This window comes from Suricata suricatta, chromosome 7, assembly GCF_006229205.1.
Source record: "Suricata suricatta isolate VVHF042 chromosome 7, meerkat_22Aug2017_6uvM2_HiC, whole genome shotgun sequence".
NCBI classification, from domain to species: Eukaryota; Metazoa; Chordata; class Mammalia; order Carnivora; family Herpestidae; genus Suricata; species Suricata suricatta.
This window is the reverse complement of record NC_043706.1, coordinates 140,519,631-140,540,113: the sequence shown is the minus strand read 5'-3', so window position 1 is coordinate 140,540,113 and position 20,483 is coordinate 140,519,631. Positions and strand designations below refer to the sequence as shown.

Here is a 20,483-nt window from a genome sequence, read left to right as displayed (position 1 = left end):
AGTCAAGTTACTTCCCTTCACCTCAGGTCTTCCCAACAAAATAAAGAAGGGCAGCACAGCTGCTTAATACCCATTGTAACTGAGTGCTGCCCCTGGGAGGAGGAAACGTGGGGAAGCACTGCCCCCATCTCAGACAAAGCAGGTAATTAACAGCCGTTCTGGCACAGTCCCTTATCGACAAAATACACAATGGATGCTAACTTCTCTCAAAGCCAATGCTCTGTTCCCAAAAAGCCTAGCTGGTGGTTCTGGGTCACATTCACTTCTCTATCACACAAGCAGGCATTTACTGCTCAGTCAGATACCTATAATTAAACACAAGAAGACTGTAATGCTAATATTCAGGCTAGCTTGCATGTAAGGGGCTTCCCCCTCCTCCCCATACAGATGATTGCTTTTCATTTCAGAGTTTTAAGCAGCTACAGTTCACTTAGTTTTGATTACATGGCAATTAGATATGCAAATGTGTAAGATCCGGAAAAGTACTTTTTCAAACATCAGATTGAGCAATCAGGCCCATTCTCTTCTCTTGTATATACAAGCAGCTCATTAAACAACTATTGTCTAAGAAAAAAAATTCTGTGTCAAATGCCTTGGTTTTCTTTAAATTTTAAAAACACATCCTTAGAATAAATCTCTCTTGACAAAACCCAGTTCGTGTATCTGAGCTTGTGCTGGGTGGGTGAGCCTCATTCAACACCCTCTGTTAGGGTTACTTCAAGACTGATCATGTGATTTGCTGTAAACATTTTAAAATATACAACTTAAAACTTTCCATTAAATGACACCTATTATTAACAAAATATAAAATATTACAAGTAATAGGAATATGCATTCCAAGCATTTGATTGAGAAAATTTTTTTCTCTTATAGGTTTACTTTAGAAGCCATATGCAGATGTTAGAGAAGAATCGTACATATTCTGGAGGAGAGGCTGGTAAGAACATCTGCACTTCAAGATCAAAAACTGTTACTTACATCTGTGGATGTGACTTGGAAAAGTAATATGATCACTGATGTTATTTTAAAATGCACTCCTATAATGTCTCTATCCTGGCGACTAATGTTACTTTTAGGTTTTAAGTTTCAACTTTGCTTCTTAATTCTTAACCTCAAGTCCTACTGAACTAACCTATGAAGTGTTTGCTGGCTTTCCTTTTCTTTTTTTCTCTCTTTTGTATAATTTGAGTCATAGGTCAATCATTTATATTTAACTAAAATTTCAAGTGATCCTTCTGCATTATTTACTTGATGCTCCTTTACTTTGGAAAATTCAAGAAAGTGGTGTCTAAAATTCTGCAGTAAGAAGAACAATTTTTTAATGGGCATAAGTTACGTCCACACTTCACTAAGGATATCAGAAATATCAATCACCGCTCTGCGTGAGGAAGCAGGATGAGGAAAGTTAAATATTACACTGTATCTATGGAGTACAAGTACTTTGGAAGTGAGCAAGGGGAGATTAGGGAAGGCCGAAGCGCTCTGCCGGTGCTGATTTAAAATGAACTCAGAACAAAGGTCTCGTCTCCCTTGGTCTCCCTATTGTCTCCCACCTCAACAACTTCAAGAGCCTGCTCCTGTATCCCCTTGCTTCAATTCTTACCCACCTCCAGACACATTTACAACCTTTACAAACCATTCTCTAACTGCTTTGAGACAATTCTTTTTAAAAATATATCAGATCATGGGGCGCCTGGGTAGCTCAGTTGATTAAGCATCTGACTTTGGCTCAGGTCATGACCTCATGGTTCCTGAGTCAGAACCCCACATTGGGCTCTGTGCTGACAGCTCAGAGCCTGGAGCCTGCTTCGGATTCTGTCTGTATCTGTCTGCACCCCGTCTTGAACAAACATAAGAATAAAATTTAAAGGTCTGGGTGGCTCAGTCGTTAGGCATCTGACTTCGGCTCAGGTCATGATCTCACAGTTGATGAGTCTGAGTTCCACACTGGGGGAGCTTGAGCCCCGCTTCGGATAAAAACACGAGCCCCGGGTGAACCTCGCTTCTCTCTCTCTCTGCCCCTTGCTCACTTGCCCCCTCTCAATAAAAAATTAATTAATTCTTGAAAGGCAGGCTGTGTTTATTGTCTGGATCTAATTAGTGATAATATCTCCCCTCATGTCCACAGTGTCCTGGTGCAGATGACAAAGTGGGCAGCCACCCTAAGATGTGCCTTGTCTGGCGCTCAACTTCTACAGAACATTGTAGGCAAACACGCTTCAGCACGCACTTCCTGGGTATCAAGGGTGTGGCAGGCACTTACAGCTGCACCGTGAGGATGGGACGTGAACAAAGTGAGTGAGATAGCACTCTGCTCTCACAGAGCACTGCCTCCAGAAGGAGGACAGACATAATAAACACAAAGTATCTCAACAGCGCTGACAGATATGAAGACAAATGCAGGAGGCAAAAGGACAGTGGAGGGGCATCAGAGTTTGCTCTATCCGCAGACAGGGTATGTACAAAACCAAGCTCTGCAATGAGCACATCAGCATGTTCACAGAATGAAAAGACAGGTGCTCAGTCCCAGAGGCAGCAAAACAGAAGAGAAGCCCGGAAGGCAGCTGGACAAGATCACGGTGGGTCTGTCAGCCCCAGTTAAGGTCTGACTCTTAATCAAATACATGAACATACATTGTAAGATTATTTTTAAAATTCACTCTGGTGGCTAGAGGCGGACAGAACAGAATTAGAAAGTCACCGAGTTAGAGTACAATGCCGTGATCAAACCCATGCACTCAGACCAGCCTGGGCGCCAATCTGACTAAGCGAGTCACCAGCAGGGGTTTAGAGAAGGGTCTTAACATCCCTAACCTCCGTTTACTCAAGGATAAAATTAGAATACAAAGAGTAGATACTTCAAGGGACTAAAAGAATTAATTCACAGGGAATGAGGAAGGACAGAGCACCTAAATCTCGCAACTGCTTAGCGCTTTGCCGGCTTAACATCAGTATCACCACCGCGTCCACTACCAGCAATATGTGAGCATTCCGTTCGTGCCCCACTCACTCCCACCTCAACCAAAGCAGTCAAGATGTTAAGTAAGCAAGCTAGAATTCAGGGGAGATCCCAGTTGAGAGAGAGAAATTCTAAAGCCAACAAGAGGAGTAGGGGTAGGAGCATATATGTAACAGAGAATGAGATCTTAACCTATCAGAAATGACCATCTTCATTACAGGTAAATGTCAACTACTAAATATGAAACAAAAGACCAGAGTCAGAAAAATAAAAAATTTGCACACACTGTATTATAGTAAAAATGACTGTGGGTAAGAGTCCTTAGCCAATGCTAAGACTACTGGGCAAAACCTTGTTGACAAGAAGATATTTACAAAGTTTCAAAGTATTCCCCGGAAATCAGTTATTAATTTAAAATGGGGAAAAGCACCTCTGCAGTGAAAAACTATAATTGACATCATTTTAACCAAATGATCAATGTTAATATCGTAACACAGGGCAAACTAACACTGTGTAACTAATGTGAAGTGCTAAGGACACAACACTTTGTAAAAACATTCCTGCCAAAAATGCATGACCTGAATTTAATGATGAGAAAACAATGAAACAAATCCAAATCACAAATGACAACGAAAGGTTCAGTAGCTTTTTCAAATCAGAGATACAAATGTCATGTGTGATCTGAACTGGTTTCTGGGACAGAAAGAATTTAAATGAATGGAAAATTGGAGAAATCTGAGTTTAGAATGTCTATCAAAGAACCTAATACTGAAGCAGTATTAAATTTGCTAGATTTGAAGAAAGAGACCTTAATGATGTAAATGGGCATTCTTGTTCTAAGAAACTGCACGCGGGGCGCCTGGGTGGCTCTGTCGGTTAAGCCTCTGACTTCGGCTCAGGTCAGATCTCACGTTCGTAGGTTCGAGCCCCGCGTTGGGCTCTGTGTTGACAGCTAGCTCAGAGCCTGGAGCCTGCTTCCGGTTCTGTGTCTCCTTCTCTCTCTGCCCCTCCCCCTCTCATGTTCTGTTTCTCTCTGTATCATAAATAAAAAAAAAAAAAAAGAAAGAAATTGCACGCTAACATAGGGATGAGGGGTCAGAGCATCTGCAAATTCATTCTCAACTGGTTCAGCAAACAAAAGGTAGTAATTATTTTACACACACACACACACACACACGTGTGTGTGCACATGCACACAAGGCCCATTCTCATTACTCAGGTAGTTATGATCTACACAGTCACTGTGAACACCGAATCCGAGGACATTAAGCCGCTATGCTACTGTGAGCCTACGGTCACAACACTTTCCTGAGTCAATGCAAATATAATCCTGTCTCATGTATGTTTACATTTCAAAACACCTTTCTAAAATACATACTGTTAATTCATAATACTGACCTCACAGCCAACAACACGATAACTCACTCCTGAAGGAAGACAAACACCAAGTGTGCTTAGAAACAGACAGCAATTTGCTTTGGAGTCGTTTTTAACAGCAAAATCACCAACAAAAAGCAATTATGCAAAAACCATAGCACTAAGTAGACAGTGAAAAGAACACTTAAGAAAAAGCATTAGAGGTAAAACCCGAAGACTAATGTTGCTTTACTCAACTTTAGCTGGGAGCAAGAGCACTGGATTACTACTCCGCGTGAAGTTCCTGAGAAATTGTGACTATGCCTCAAGTATTAATTTGGGAATACTAATATATTTTAGCAAGTATGTGAATTCACAAATATACAATCTGAAAATAATAGGCATTAACTCTGTGTGTGTATGATTACATACATATAGAAACAGAGGAAGAGAATATGCAAGCGCACAAAGATATACCAAATGCTAACAGATCTGGCACACCCAGGTGAAGAGTATACAGGATTCACTGTGCGCTCTTACAGATTTTCTATAGGTGTACACTTGTATCTTTCAAAATGATAAAAGAAAATACAAAACAGTGGTTTGGCATAGCAGCAATGACATGCAACATAAAAATGAACATTAAAGTGCAAACAGATAGGTACTAACAGATTTGACCTCACTAACCAAAAATCCGCACATTAATGGAGTAGATTTTTGTCCCCCACAAACGTTTTCATTTCCTCCTGAGAGTGCTTATGACCTCCCAGAGTAAAAGGCAATTGGGGTACGTTTTCAGCCAACCGACTATATTTCTGTACGTCCATCCCATGTGTAGATGTTCTTCACAACATTTTCACAGCAACAACACTTCACTTTTAACATGTACATGAGACTTTGTGGGAATAGACAGAACATTCTTAAGTAAAATATATCAGTTTACAAAAACATATGATCTCAAAATATGCATCAACATATTTAACACTTGCCTCCAAAAGGGAAAGTTTATGACTAAAAATACAACTAAATTGTCTTAATATTCTTTAAAAAAAAAAAAATTTTTTTTTTTGGAGAGACAGAGAGAGTGCAAGCAGGAGAGGGTCAGAGAAAAAGGGAGACACAGAATCCGAAGCAGGCTCCAGGCTCTGACCTAGCCATCAGCACAGAGCCCGATGCAGGGCTCGAACCCACCAACCGTGAGATCATGACCCGAGCTGAAGCTGGACGCTTAACCGACCGAGCCACCTAGGCGCCCCTTCTTAATATTCTTATACTATAAATGAAAGGCTTTCATAAATAAGAAAAATGTTTCATTTTGCAATAAATATGCTTAAGTATTTTTGCTTTTATGTCTTGTGACTTCTTTTAAAGTTGTAACCTCTTTTAAATTTTAAAGGTCTTAAAAACAGTTCCATGCAACAGCTTGATATTACACATCTTCAAGTACAAGGACACTTCCAATTACTCAACTGTCTGTCATTCTATAATTTCATAGTTTTAAAAAATCTTCAGATTTTCACTGTTTGGAATTCTATTTTGTGTAATTTTTATAACAGGTATCTTTTTTTTTATTTAAAAACAAAAAAAAAGGAATAAAAACAACAGAAAAAAAGAGAACGGATCAAAGGAAATGAACAATGTCATGAAAATATGCAAATTGCCATTTACCAAAACTTTTAAATGAATATTTTAACTAATTGTGTTTCATTATTTACTTAATAATGGTTGTCAAGTTGGCTGACTGACGGTGTGTCCTGGTTTTGGGGGGCAGGCCCTCAGGGCTCACTGCTTGCATACAACACCCAGTGCTCATCGCAGCCCCGCCCTCTGAGGGCCCACCGGCACCTGCCCCTCTCCCGGGCCCTGCCATCAACCCCTCAGCTTGTTCTCAGTAGTTAAGAGTCTCTTTTGAGTTTGCCTCCCTCTCTTGTTGGAAACTATTTTTTCCCATTCCCTTCCCCATGGTCTTCTATTAAGTTTCTCAAGTTCCACATGTGAGTGAAAATATAGGTCATGATCTCACCACTCACGGGTCTGAACCCCACACTGGGCTTGGTACTAACAGCCCAGAGCCTGAAGCCTGCTTCAGATTCTGTGTCTTCCTCTCTCTCTGTCCCACCCTTTCTTGTTCTCAGACGCTCTCTCAAAATAAATATTAAAAAATTTTAAAAATTAATAAAAAACCAAAATCCCCCATAATTTCATAATTTAAATGAACACAGGTTATCAGTCAGAAATTAATCTTATTAGTTACAAAGATGAAACTACATAAAACTTTCTTCACATCAGATTTTTGAAAACAGCATTTTCATCATGAAATGATTGGTCTTCTATATGTAGAATATTTTATAGGTATTTGAATTCAGCAAAAACTTAAGTCAAAAAACTTCTAGGCCTTGGAGCACTTGTGTGGCTCAGTTACGCACTCGACTCTTGGTTTCGACTCAGGTCATGATATTACAGTTCATGAGTTCGAGTCCCACATTGGGCTCCACACTCACAGACAGGATCCTGCTTGGGATTCTCTCTCTCTCTCCCTCTCTCTCTCTCTCTCTTTCTGCCCTTTTCCTGCTCACACTGATTCTCTATCTCTCTCTCTCTTCCCCCTTCTCCCTCAAAAAAACAAACAAACAAAAAACAAAAAACAAACAAACAAAAAACCCTAACCTTACAGATCTTTATAGAACATGTCTAACTGGTATAATTTTGATTTACCCTCTTCTAAGTAAGAAATAATTCACAAAATAAAAAATTATTTCAATAATCTGAGAATCACGGTTTTAAATTTTTGGACCAACAAGTTGTGATATCATCCTGTTATGACAATTTGTGACCAAAAAAATTTTTTAACAATCATACCTGTCTTTAAAAGCAAAAGAGTTAACAATTTATGAAAAATAAAAGTTAACATGTTTTAAAATCAAAAGAGTAACAATATAATTTCTTTAAATCATTCTTTCTCATAACTGGAGTAAATGAAAAAATAAAACTAGCAGGACAGAACAGGATGGCTCACTAGGCTTATGAAACTGCCTAATAATTTGTTAATATGACAAAAAGTTTTTCCAAATTTTCTTGTTAATTGATTTCTGAAAAAAAGTATCAACTGATGCAGCATAAATGATACACACATAAGCAATGTTCCAATACTAATTCTGTCAACAGAGACTGAATCCTCTGAAAAGAAAATCTGTTATACACAACACAACTACAAGGTGCTCAAATATTCCTTAACTAAATTGACTGCAATCCAATCAAGACTTAATTTTAAAAGGCTCATTAACAGCATCTAGTGATAAAACGGACTCTCCCTTTTCACTGAAACTCATATCTCATTTCATTAGACATGGACAATTAACTCATCTTGGTATTAGATCTATGGCGAGTAATTAGCTTAAGTTTTACAGGTTACATAATCTGTTACTTTACTAATGAAAACAAAGGTTTATTCTCATTGGATCCATCTTTTTACTCCTCAGAATATCTCACCAATTTTAGTAACTGTACATTAAATAAGCAAATTTTAAACCTCCCAATCTTTCTCACCAATTTATGTGGCAAAGCAGCAGCTCTACTCTGTGTCTTGAGTTACTATCCAATCTGAAACATACAATTTTTATTGCACTATTTTATATTTTTCTAACTTAAAGTAACACTAAGCCACTTGAGCCCATAATAAACATGTAATGAGAAAAGTAGAAAGTCAATATTCTGAAATGATTTTTATTTTAAAAACACACATGCCAAAACTAAGAGAATAAGGAGAAGAACCGGGTAGAGAGGGAGAACCCCATGGGCTGGTTTCCAGCTCTGAAAAGGCACAGATCCAGCCGCAGGCTTAGGCACTGACACCGGTGCTGCAGGAAGGAGGGCAGCACGTGCAGAGATCAAGTGTGTTTAAAACCTTTCATAGCATTCCAACTGGATAGTTTTTATCTGTTGATACAATACTATTTAAAAAGAAACCTATCAATCACTTTGAGGTTGAAGCTGAATTCAAGGCCAAATATCATAAAATTTTTAAAAAATGACTACAGTTACTAGGGAATTAGGTTATAGCTAGAGTAGGACACTTTTAAGACCTATGTACTACCATCTAATTATGGCAAAGGCCCTAAGGGTTAGAGATAATATTTGTTTTGAATTCAAAGTAGAATTAAGATCAGAGGATCCACGTTTCAAAGACACCAATTTTATCTCAACTGCCTTGTAAATTCCTGCTACAGTCCAATCCCCCAGCTCTTCCTAAAACCTTCAACCTACAAGAGAACTCACTACATACTCTCCTTGACCCCCCATAGCACAATGTATATCCACTGTGTACCCACTCGTCATCAATACATCAGTCTCACAGGGATGAAAGCTCCTTGAGAACAAAAATCATAAGCACTGAAAAGTTTTGCTGCTTGAGAAGGTATTAAATTAACTATGAAAGGAGGTAACAAAAATTAAGTAACAGGTCGCCTCGGTAGCTCAGTCAGTTAGGCATCCAACTCCTGATTTTGGTTCAGGTCAGGATCTTACAGTTTCCAAGTTCCAGCCCCACATTGCACTCTGTCCTCTGCTCTCTCTCCCTCTCTGCCCCTACCCTACTCGTGCTGTCTTTCTCTCTCTTACCCAAAATAAGTAAATAAAGACTAAAAAGTTAAAAAAAAATTGAGTAACAACCATTTGCAATACAGGAATGAAGTATCACAAAATTAACTACCAGAAGGGTAGCTGAACTTCACAGCTTTAATAAGATTCCTTCTAAACCAGATTATAGAAAACTGTAATTTTCATAATCATTCTTCTAAAGGAACTGATCTGTTTTCATAGTTAAATACTATTATTCAAACCAGATTCATGAAACTTTATAAGAATGCAATTTTTAAGATATATAAGATTAAAAGAAAATCTGTAAAAGCTCCTACTTTCTAATACATCAAGTCAAAGGTACCAATGGGAAGGGGGCTGGGGGAGAGGAGTAAGGCGGGGATGGATATAAAGTAGAGAGAAAAAAACACTCCTCTCAGGAAATAGACTTCCCACCTAAGGATTCCACAGGAGATTCAAGTCCAAGGCATAAATTAAAGATAATTAACTTCTCTCCTACACATCGATGGTACCCATTATCAATCACTCTAGGTAAAACTGAAAAATTTCTATGTTCTGTGGTTCAGAAGAAGAAGCATAGTTGGAAAAGGCCACGTAAACTAATAGAAAATCACATCACTTCTCTTGAAAACATTTTAAATAGTGATTAATTTCTTAGGCACCAACAAATTTATTAATTATAATGTACCTAAACACCTGCTATACTATTTCAACTATGCTTAATAATAATTGATAAATGGGTTGGATGGGAACATCAAAAATATATTGCAAAGAAATGAGTAATTGGGAAATTCATAACAGCAATGACCTTTATACACATGCACATACTTAGGGAAACAGCTTCTTTATTTTTTATTTTAGAGAGAGTGAGCATGAATGGGGAGAGAGAGAGAGAGACAGAGAGAAAGAAAAAGAGAAAGAAGAAGAGAATCGGGCAATTAGGCTCTACACTGGGCACGGAGCCCACCCCCACAACCCAGGGACCAGGACCTGAGCTGAAATCAAGTCAGATGCTCCATCGACTGAGCCCCCCAGGGGCCCCTAGAATAGCTTCTTTAAAACTCTCTTTAACAGATGTTCAATCTCCTGCATAAAATATAAAAGTTTAGCACTCTGTTGGTGAATCTGTTGGGAAACTGGCACTCTCATACACTGTTGATGATAATGCAAAATGAGAACCACCCCACAGAGAGAGAGATTCAGCACCAGCTAACAAAATTACATATTACACTTCTAAAACTCTATCCTGAAGATAAACTAGCAAGGACATGTAAAGATGTATATAAAAGCTATTCAATGCAGCACTTCCCCTGTGTGTAACAGCAAAAGCCTAGAGGCAATCTAAATGTCCATTAATAGAGGAATATTGGAATAATTTATGGTATATCCATCAATGGAATATGATAAAGTTATTAAAAGATTCTTTCTATATACTCCCACTAAGTGATCTCAACAACATATTAAATAAAAAATAAAGGTGTATTAAAGAGTAGTATACATAACTATGAAGAGAGTGAGAAATTACATCTATAGACACACAGATTTGGCACACTATGTTAACTGTTCACGTTGAAAACGAAATGTAAAGATAAACTGAAAACTAATGTAAAAAATTTACTTGAATAGCAAGGAGCAGGAATACATAAAGGCAACAGGGTAAGAGCCGGACTTCTCTGAAATTTCCCTACTTGTAGATTTGACTTTCGAACCACGTATTTTACAAGTGATAGAAAAATAACTTATGCAATTATTAAAACTAGAAAACCACATCCAAAAGAGCTTTAGACGTGGACCAAACGTGGACCCCTATAATGACACACCTATTATACAATGGAAAACTTAGTTTTTAAGTGACAATAATTTCAATCTGTAGTGGATTATACCCTAAAAATAACATGACCTGGGGAAAAACTGTTTTCACGGACTATATTGTTGATAGTTGTGACTGTACTGTTATTCTGAGACTTTCCTATACTTTAAAATAAAGTAAAGGAATCATTATTTTGCATCTTCAGGAACCAGGATTTTCAGTGAGAAAAGAAAATACACATATAGGATGAATTAAGTGAAATGCTGAAGCCTTGATTCAGAATGAGAATGAGCATGTATATATACATCTATATTCCTGAGTGTGTGTGTGTGGGGGGGGGGGTGTCTCCTAGCTTTGTTCTGAAAAGGCCTACAAATAATGAGTATCACTAAAGTCTAGAATGCAGTCTCCATCTACCATTTTTCACCAGAAGTAATCAGGATTCCTTAAAGAAATGGCTGGTTCCAAGTCTGGGGAAGAAATTTTCCAGCATGACACTGGACTGTCACATCACACGAGGAAGCAAAGTTACCTGCCCCAACCACCGGGTAGTGTCAGCAGGGCTTACAACTGAACTTGAGGAGGCCCCAATGGCTAAACAACATGCTCATTAAAAAGCACTAACTGCAATGAATTGAAACACATCAAAACAGCTCCAATGCATTCATAGTGACATTCAAAAAGGAAACAAACTAACAAAAAAACCCTCATTCTCTACCTTTAAAGGATTCCTAGGAACCAACTACTTTAAAACTAGTAAATAAAGAAGTATTTATCTAGCCTTTCCTATAAAAGTGAATCTAGCTAATATTAATGAAGAAACAAGATACAACTATTCCGCAACTCCTACTGAAATAAAGGGCCTAGAAATCCCACCATCACCACACTACTTGTGAAATACTCTTTCAAAAAGAAAAATGGAAATGAGGGAGGGAGAGCAGATCTGAACTTGATTAAACCTTTCTCGCTACCAACTGACCGAAAAATATAGAGGACAGATACCAGTGTTCACCACCACCATGCAATCAGCAAAATCCACAGGAATTATTTAGGCTAGCTCACTCTTGACAAACAAACTGCAAGAAGGCAAAATAGAGCCGAGGTCACAATGGCTTAAGCAACCTATCAATTAACTGTAATGTATACGCCCCTCACTTGGATGCCACCCAAAGTTTCTTTAAAAACACATTTACGCCGCAAGAGGGGAGCTAGGAACACTGGTAGAGTCACGGTCCATCACAGCCACGTTGTAACACTTCATAAACCACGTTTCATAGAACACCGTATGTCCTCAAGCTACCACAGGAACATCTCTTAAAAACAAGACTATGGCCAAATATACTTGGTAAACGAAAGTTTAAAACAAAATCAAAACATTAAAAATTTACTACAGATTGATCAGATTTTAAATTCAAAACCTATATTCTGAAGAGAATGATTTACACAGTTCGATGTGAATGTCCAGTGAGACAGGCGTTTATAATCACTGCGGTCATCAGTTAGAAATGGGGGCCTGGATGAGCTAGGTCACCTCTCTAGAAGCCTCCGATCCTGTCAGAAGAGTTTCACTATCTCCTGAGGTTACTGCAGCATCTGAATAAGACCCGGCACAGACTGTGAAGGCGGTTGACCCCATGTGGCCATAGTTATTACCAGCCCTGGAATGGTCATCTGATCCCTTAAGTGCACATCCCTTCATTTCAAGCAAAGAGCTCTGACTAGAATTACTAAATCTCAATGGAAATTCCCAGAAGACTCAATATTTAATTAACCTGGCTTTGGGGGACGGCAGACATGGCACTCCTCAACATTTCTGGCTGAGGGGTGGGAATGGGAAGCAGAAACACGGGGGTGGCTGCTGAGTCCCCAGCTGTTTGTGACAGGGAAGCTCTCGGTGAACGGCCAGTGCCTGGGACCCAGAGTGTCACCTACAACGACCACCCACAAAGACCCCCAAAGGTGAACTTCAGTTACCCCTTTCATAACTACCACTCCACAATACTGTATCAAGTATCCAATTATGCACAAAACGCTCTTTAAATCTGTTACCCTGGCAACGAGCCGACACCACCTCTGCTCTCTGAAGGTGAACGCACTCCCTCTGCCAGAACATTTTCCCCAGAGCTCTCCACATGGCTCCTCTGCTACATCAATGGGAAAACTACCAAAACTCACTTTCTTTTCCAAAAGTTACTTCTCTAAAACTTCTAAGATGCTCAACTTTATAGTTTTCTGTCAGAAAATGGGATTAAATCCTTCCTAAAGGGTTTCTGAAAATTGAGGGAATGACACATAAAAACAAAATTTCAAAATATATTATCCCTGAGGAAACCAAAAAGTTTAGAAGTTTCACAAAATCTATTCATACTGACTTCACAGTCACCGTTGAGAAGTACTCCATATTCAAGTTCTAGTATTTCTGAAGTTGCTACTGCTCTCAGAAATGGTCCCTAACTAGGAAGCAGCACACCGTAGAACAGAATACAGGCTGTAGGTTGAATTTGGACTGCCACTTTTTGGCATGTGACCTTTAAATGATTCAACCTCCCTGAGCCTCAATTTTTTCATCTGCAAAACTGGAATAATAAAACTTAGATCACCTCACACCCGGTAGAATGGCTAAAATCAGTAACACAGGAAACAGGTGTTGAGAAGGATGTGGACAAAAAGGAACCATCCTGCACTATTGTTGGGAATGCAAACTGGTGCAGCCACAATGGAAAACAGTATGGAGGTTCCTGAAAAAGTTAAAAATAGAACTACCTTAAGGTCCAGCAATCTCACTATTGAGTATTTACCCAAAGAATACAAAACACTATTTCAAAGTGATACATGCACCCTATGTTTATAGCAGCATTATTTACAACAGCCAGATTATGGAAGCAGCCCAAGTGTCTACTGACTGATGAATGGATAAAGATATGGTGTCAACACACAAAAACACACACACATATAATGTGTGTTATAAAGGTAAGCAAAATGATTCAGTCAGAAAAGGAAAACCATATGATTTCACCCATATGTGGAATTTAAGAAACAAACAAACAAGCAAAGAGAAAGAGAGAGAAACCAAGAACCTGACCCTTAAGTACAGAAAAGAAACGGGGCGCCTGGGTGGTCGGTTAAGCATCTGACTTCAGCTCGGGTCATGGTCTCACGGTTTGGGAGTTCAAGCTCAGAGCTTTGAGCCTACTTCGGACTCTTTCTCCATCTCTCTCTCTGCCTCTCCCCTACTTATGCTCTGTCTCTCTGTCTCCCTCAAAAATAAATAAACATTAAAATATTAAAAAAAAAAAAGGAAAAAGAAAACAAACTGATGGTTACCAGAAAAGAGAGGTGTGGGGGACTGGGTTAAACAGGGGATCAGAATTACGGAGTGCATTTTGTGTAGTGAGTACCTGCTGATGTATATACTGCTGAAGCACTACACTATACACCTAACATAACACTGTAAAAAATCTTTAAATAACAAAAAATAAACTTACAAGTAGAAGGTATGGGGGAACAAACCCTCAGATTAATTAAAACAAATGCATGTAAAAAAAAACTTAGAATAATGCTTGATACAAAGTACACACTCTATAAGTCCAAAGAACTATCCACAAAACTATTGGATTCCACTTGCTGACACCATACACTTAATCAGAGACGGAGGCACAGCTGGCTTGCTATACACAGCCCTGCCCAGCTCCCCATGCTTTGGTCATGGGGTCGTGCCGAGTCCCTCTACCATTCCTGTTCTTAGGTTCCATGAACTTTAGCCAGGACAATCCAACTGGACATTTATTTATACATAAAGCTCAATGCTGTTATTCCCATCAATAAGTGAAATAATATCGATCCAAGAGAATAAAAATTAAAGTGGCATATTCACTCCCTTGCCTAAAACCAGCAGCTTAGATGATACGATACTGCTGATTTTGCCCAAAAAATTAAAAGCACACAGGATCTATCATGCTCTCTAGTCACAAATTCTCTCTTGGGGGATGTGGGGGTGGGGGTGGTCATCTATGCCTTTCATTTTTTTTACCTAAACATTCATTCCTTTCTCAGATTTTTCTCCCCAGATCCTACTTGGTACCCAGGTTCTCATCAAACACCAGGGAAATAGTCCATAAAATAGACATGTTTTGCCTTCACTGAGTTTACCAGTCTACTGAAGGATGCAGATTAGCAAACAACATTTCCATCATATTTTAGGCAACTAGTAAATTAAGATTTATTTTCTAGCTCAGCTTTTATATAAATTGGTAACTCTGCAGAAAAGCTTAAAGCCAAATGGTTTTCCCTTTGAAACACCTGAAATGCACCTCAATCAGCCTAGTACAAAAGAGTATTACATCAATACTTCTTTTTGTCTCCATCTGGTTGTCAAGTTTTCTCAAAATAACAGCCAAGCAATAAATGACAGTACTTTCCATTTGACTTTACTTTTATTAACACTTTTAAGAGCTCAATGAATATAGTAACTACAGCATAAATCAAAATGATAGGGTTAATAATATACGTAGATTTACATTAAAATTACAGAAGATACTCCTGGTTATTATAAATCCATGTGTAAATTCTTCATGGGCTTCACATACCAACATATTAAATATATGATAGCCATTCAAACCAATTTGAAATCCCTCAAGGGTGTTCATCTGTAGCATTTTAATAAAACTAAAAAAATAATCTGTAGCTGAATTTTTTTGGTCTTTATTTTATTATTATTATTATCCTTGCATTACATATAATCTGTGAGCTATTTTTTTAATTTGATAGCCAATAATACAAATTAAAAATAAAGAAAATATGGAAAACTGTTTCTGCTTGTGGTTAAGAACATGGACAATACAGAGTATGGATGCACCTACCACCAGAGGGAAAGTAACAGAAAAGCCTTGAGAATATGGGATATTCAAAGGTCACAAAACTACAAATTAGTATTATCATTTCCAAAGCTTAAAAAAAATGTAGTATATCTTCCCCCTTGATGCAACGTTAAGAGTTGAAGCTTTAAAATGCACTATGCACTTCAGTCGTCTCCGCCCGTCTGCAACTTTGCTTCCCTCCGCTTCAGCCCTCCGCTCTCCGTGGCCAACCCGTCAGGAAGCACAGACTCCTTCTATCTAACCCCAGGTCAACAGAAGCCTAGCTAACGTCACAATCTCTCACTCACCTCACTTCACCTCATCTTATAGGCATTCTATCATATCACAACAGCACAGTGGTGAGCATAATAAGGTATAATGAGAGAGAGGGAGACAGACCACATTCACATGGCTTTTATTATAATAAACTGCTATAACTGTTCTATTATTAGTCACTGTTGTTAATATCTTTCTGTGACTAACTTATAAATTAAACTTATCATTAGTATGTACATACAGGAAAAGGTATAGCATATATAGGGCTCATCTGCATTTTCAGACATCCAGGGGAGTCTTAGGATGGAGGTACCCGCTATGAATAAGGGTCACTACTGTAATAGTGTTAAGATAAAATGTATTAGGAACAATCATTAACATTAATCGCCTAGGACGATCCAAAACACAGTTCTAAGTGTTTTACAATTAATTTAACCCTCACAATCACCTTATTACACTCCCATTTTTATACAGCATGAGGAGATCAAGTAATTTGTCCAAGGTCACAAAGCTACGTAGGGAGAGAACCAAGATTCTAATCTAAGCAATCTGGTCACAAAGCTAGTCTCTTAACCATTTTGTTCTTCTGCCAAAAACAGAATATGTTCTAAAATTTCAACCTCAAAAATAGAATACATGATGTCTCGTTACACAATTTCCAAGTTTGAATCCTTATTGTCTCTGAGTGTGTGAGTGAAGAAAGGGAGGGCCATTAGTACAGAACTAACAGATGGACGACAGGGGGAAACACATTTTTTCACTGATTTATAGAATAATAACAGATACACTAATCTTTTGGTAAAGATTTATTTGTCCATCAACTGTCGGTTTCATGTTATTGTTCCATGGGCTTTAGTTAGCACTGCCTAATAATGCCAATACAGCTGTAAGTGCAAACACCGGGACCCAAACTGCATGGCAATAGAGGATTGCAGCTCAGCTAAGATATGCTAAAGTGTTTTCTTAAGATTCTAACATAGAAAAATATTTTAAATACAACATTTAAATATGCTGAAGTAGAATTCACATAATTGCCTCAAAATATCTTTAAACTCAGCTGACAAGAACAGTTACATACAATAAGATTTAAAGATAATCACTATTATTTCCCCCACCCCCAACTTCTTAACTACCAAGTAGCTATTTGCCTGCACAGAGAGTATAGGATTCCCATGCATTTAGGTAGCAGGAGAGTATAAATGAAATGAGGTAGTAGGTCAGGAAAGAAGCACATCAGAATGAAGGCAGAATATCTTGTAAATCTGGTGTTTGTTCCTTCAGCTTTACAGAGGGGTTCAATGCACAATACGCTCCAACATAATCGGACCACAGGCCTATCACGTAAGAGGGCAATATATTTAAAAATTAATGGCCTCCATAACAGTACATTTAGTATTTGGCAATCACATCAGGATTTTCATCCTTTTAAACTGAATATAATTCTCATACAGTCTTACATTAGTTTCATGAGTGAAAGGACCTAGAGAAGGTATGTGCTAAGTGAAATAAGTCAAAGACAAATACCATGTGACTTCACTTATATGTGAAATTTTTTTTTAATCTGTTTTTTAAAAATCAGTAAAACATTTTTTTAAACATTCAAAGGTATCCAGCCTAGTAATTTCACTGGATAACAGGAAACTAGGCAAATAAAACCTTCCTAAAAATAGTATTTAAAGTGCATTGTTAGGTATTACTTAAACTAGCAGAACAGGAAGTGGAAGAAGAAAAAAACAAACAGAAAACAGGAACAATACACTTTAAAATAAAATGTCAAATACACCTAAAATCAACACAAAACATTGGTGAAAACCAAAATGAGTGTCTGATACTACTTATAGCTTTCTTTTTCCATTGAATAGCTCTGCCAGTGATCTGGGACATCACTTAAATCATCACTTAAATCTTGTCAAAAGAAGCATTTTAGGTTCTTTTTAACTTTTAATGATTTATCTTTATATATACAACATTACAGTGTGACTAAGTTCCAATGTGGCAGCTTTTCAAGTGTAAGTACCACAGTGAGTTAACATGCTGGCCTGAGTTACGGCTAAATGAAAACTCAAGATAATCAACAAGGAAAAGTTATGATAACACCTTTAAAAAGTTCAAAAGTTTAAAATATCAAATGATATTCAGTGCTTTACACATAAAAGACTGGGTCACTTTATTATTAGAATGCCAAAGTATAAGACTGTTCCCGTAAAGACTTGGCCCCATGGACTTACCTTCTTTTTATCCCTCATTGAGCCTTTGCCTCGGACCATTATTTTACATCCTGTTTCTGCTTCGAGCTGTTTAGCAGTAAGTCCTCTAGGTCCAAGGATTCTTCCAACAAAATTAAACTGGAAAAAAAAAAAGTCACCATATATTATATTATTCACTTGCTTGAATTTATAGCTTTTAAAATTATTTAAAAATACATTTTTACTTTGTCAAGTTAAATTTTTTTTTTAACTTTTTAAGTTTTATTTTTGAAAGAGACAATGTAAGCAAGGAAGAAGCAGAGAGAGGAGACACAGGATCTGAAGTAGGCTCCAAGCTCTGAACTGTTCAGCGCGATGGGGGGCTCGAACCCATGAACCACAAGATCATGCCCTAAGCCCAAGCCAGACGTTCAAATAACTGAGCCAATCAAGTGCCTCATAAGTTATTTTTTAATACTAAGATGAAATAAAGTCTTACAGGACATATGACTATCTAACACAGCTTACGAGTGTAATTACAAGAGCTCACTGTTCACCAAGGAAGCTCCAGATGTAGTAATACAAATTATACATTAGGTACAACACTATCTATGTAAACAGGTGCTATACTAAACGGTTCATCAACATGTAATCTAAACCGGAGTATGGTATATTAAAAAGTTTGACAAAATCTTAGATGCCACCCAACAATACAAATGCCTTCTACAAAACTCTGTAATGTCAGCATCCAAGAAATTGTTCATTATGTTAAATAGTAACTGCATTTTTTACAGAGATTCCTGGGGGAAATTCCGGCCTCATTTATCTAACAAGAAAAGTAATACTTTCTCCAAGGCAACTATCTAGAAAGAGTTGTAGTTTTGGGTTGGCTGCCATAACACTGATGGCCAAATTTGGATTCCACTCTGTACTAAATATTTTAGTCTTTTTTAAATTTAATTTTTGTAATGTTTATGTATTTTGAGAGAGAGAAACAGAGCAAGGAAGCGCAAGTGCCAGTGGGGGTGGAACAGAGAATCAGAAGCAGGCTCCAGACTTTGAGCTGTCAGCACAGAGCCCGACACGGGGCTCAGATCCATGAACCGGGAGATCAGGACCTGAGCTGAATAGAAGTCAGATGTTAAGCATCTGAGTACATCTGACTACTGAGTAACCCTGGTGCCCCTAAGTATTTCAGTGTTGAGAACATAATACAAAAAATGTTTGCACAATTTTATGTCTGCCCCCCTTCTTTTTTTTTTCATTTCTAACTTTAACTTATACTAGTTTTGCAAGGAGCATTAACAGGACAGTGATAAAATAACTGTACAAATTACTGCCATCCCTCAATAGAAACTTTTTTCTCTCCCCTCAACAGAAACTTCTAGTACAAAGGCCAATGGGAAGCACAGATGGACTCTGAATACAGAAAAGTAAAATTTCCCCATTCACATGTCAACTGCACAAAAGACAAAAAAATGAGTATCATCGATTCCACAAAAACCCATGGTGGTTTTTATTTATTGAATCAAATAAGTACCAATTCTTATGTTTACAGCGTCCTATTTTTTTTCTTGCATTTGATCCTACTCTTAGTGCATCATTACATAATAATAACACATAGCATTCACTGCTTATTCGGTGCTTGAGACGCAAAGGCACATCTTCAATCTTCTGTGCTCCCACGGCTTTTCACTTTCCCTCACTAAGCTGCTCACCAACAGGGCCACATCTTACAGGTGAAATGCAAAGCAAAGACAGCTGGGAGAAAGTCCCCTTCCATCAGGGCATTTTGGTACAGCTTTTTCCACCCCAAGTTAAGACTCATAGACTGATCCCGTAAGCACTTAATCTAGCTCTACAAGATCCCCAATTCTGAAATTTGCCTTTATATTGAAATAAAACCCCTAATCCTTGCCTAGTTCCTTGGCGTACAGTACTTTATCTATTCATTTTGTCAACATCAGCCCAGGTCATCATCCATTTTCACAATGCATCTCCAATCTGAATAAACTCAAGAACCATACTATGATAAAGTGATTTAAAAACTCTGAAAGCACATAGATCCCAACTGGTATCCAAGCCACAATACTGAATAATAATTAGGAATTTGAAAGTCACATCAAATAAGCCTCAATCATATAACGGAGAGGACACTGTCACACTGTCTGGCAGAGCTGCACTGGGGGGGGGGTGTGTGTGTGTGTGTGTGTGTGTGTGTGTGTGTGTGTGTGTGTGTACACACACAACACAATACATATAAAAGGCTCACTACAAGGTCTGGCACATAGTGGACAGTTAATAGCCTACCCAGTTCACTACAAATTCACTTTCAGAAACCTCAGGCCCTCAATCAAATATCCAGCTTAGAATGTCCATAGAAGGGGATGCGATCCATTGCAAATCTGCCTTATAGAACTCCAGAGAAACTGAACACTCAGACA

At 38.1% G+C, this 20,483-nt stretch overlaps 1 protein-coding gene across 1 annotated transcript in view; it reads right to left on the bottom strand.

Moving 5' to 3' along the window:
- The window catches only part of QKI (QKI, KH domain containing RNA binding), a gene marked incomplete at its 5' end in the record, with an annotated part of 109,962 nt that overhangs the window by 72,542 nt on the left and 16,937 nt on the right, over positions 1-20,483 (bottom strand). Inside the window, one exon of the mRNA XM_029944343.1 lies at positions 18,082-18,198. Within this exon, the coding sequence (XP_029800203.1) occupies positions 18,082-18,198 (117 nt within the window). The remainder of the gene's footprint in view (positions 1-18,081; positions 18,199-20,483) is intronic.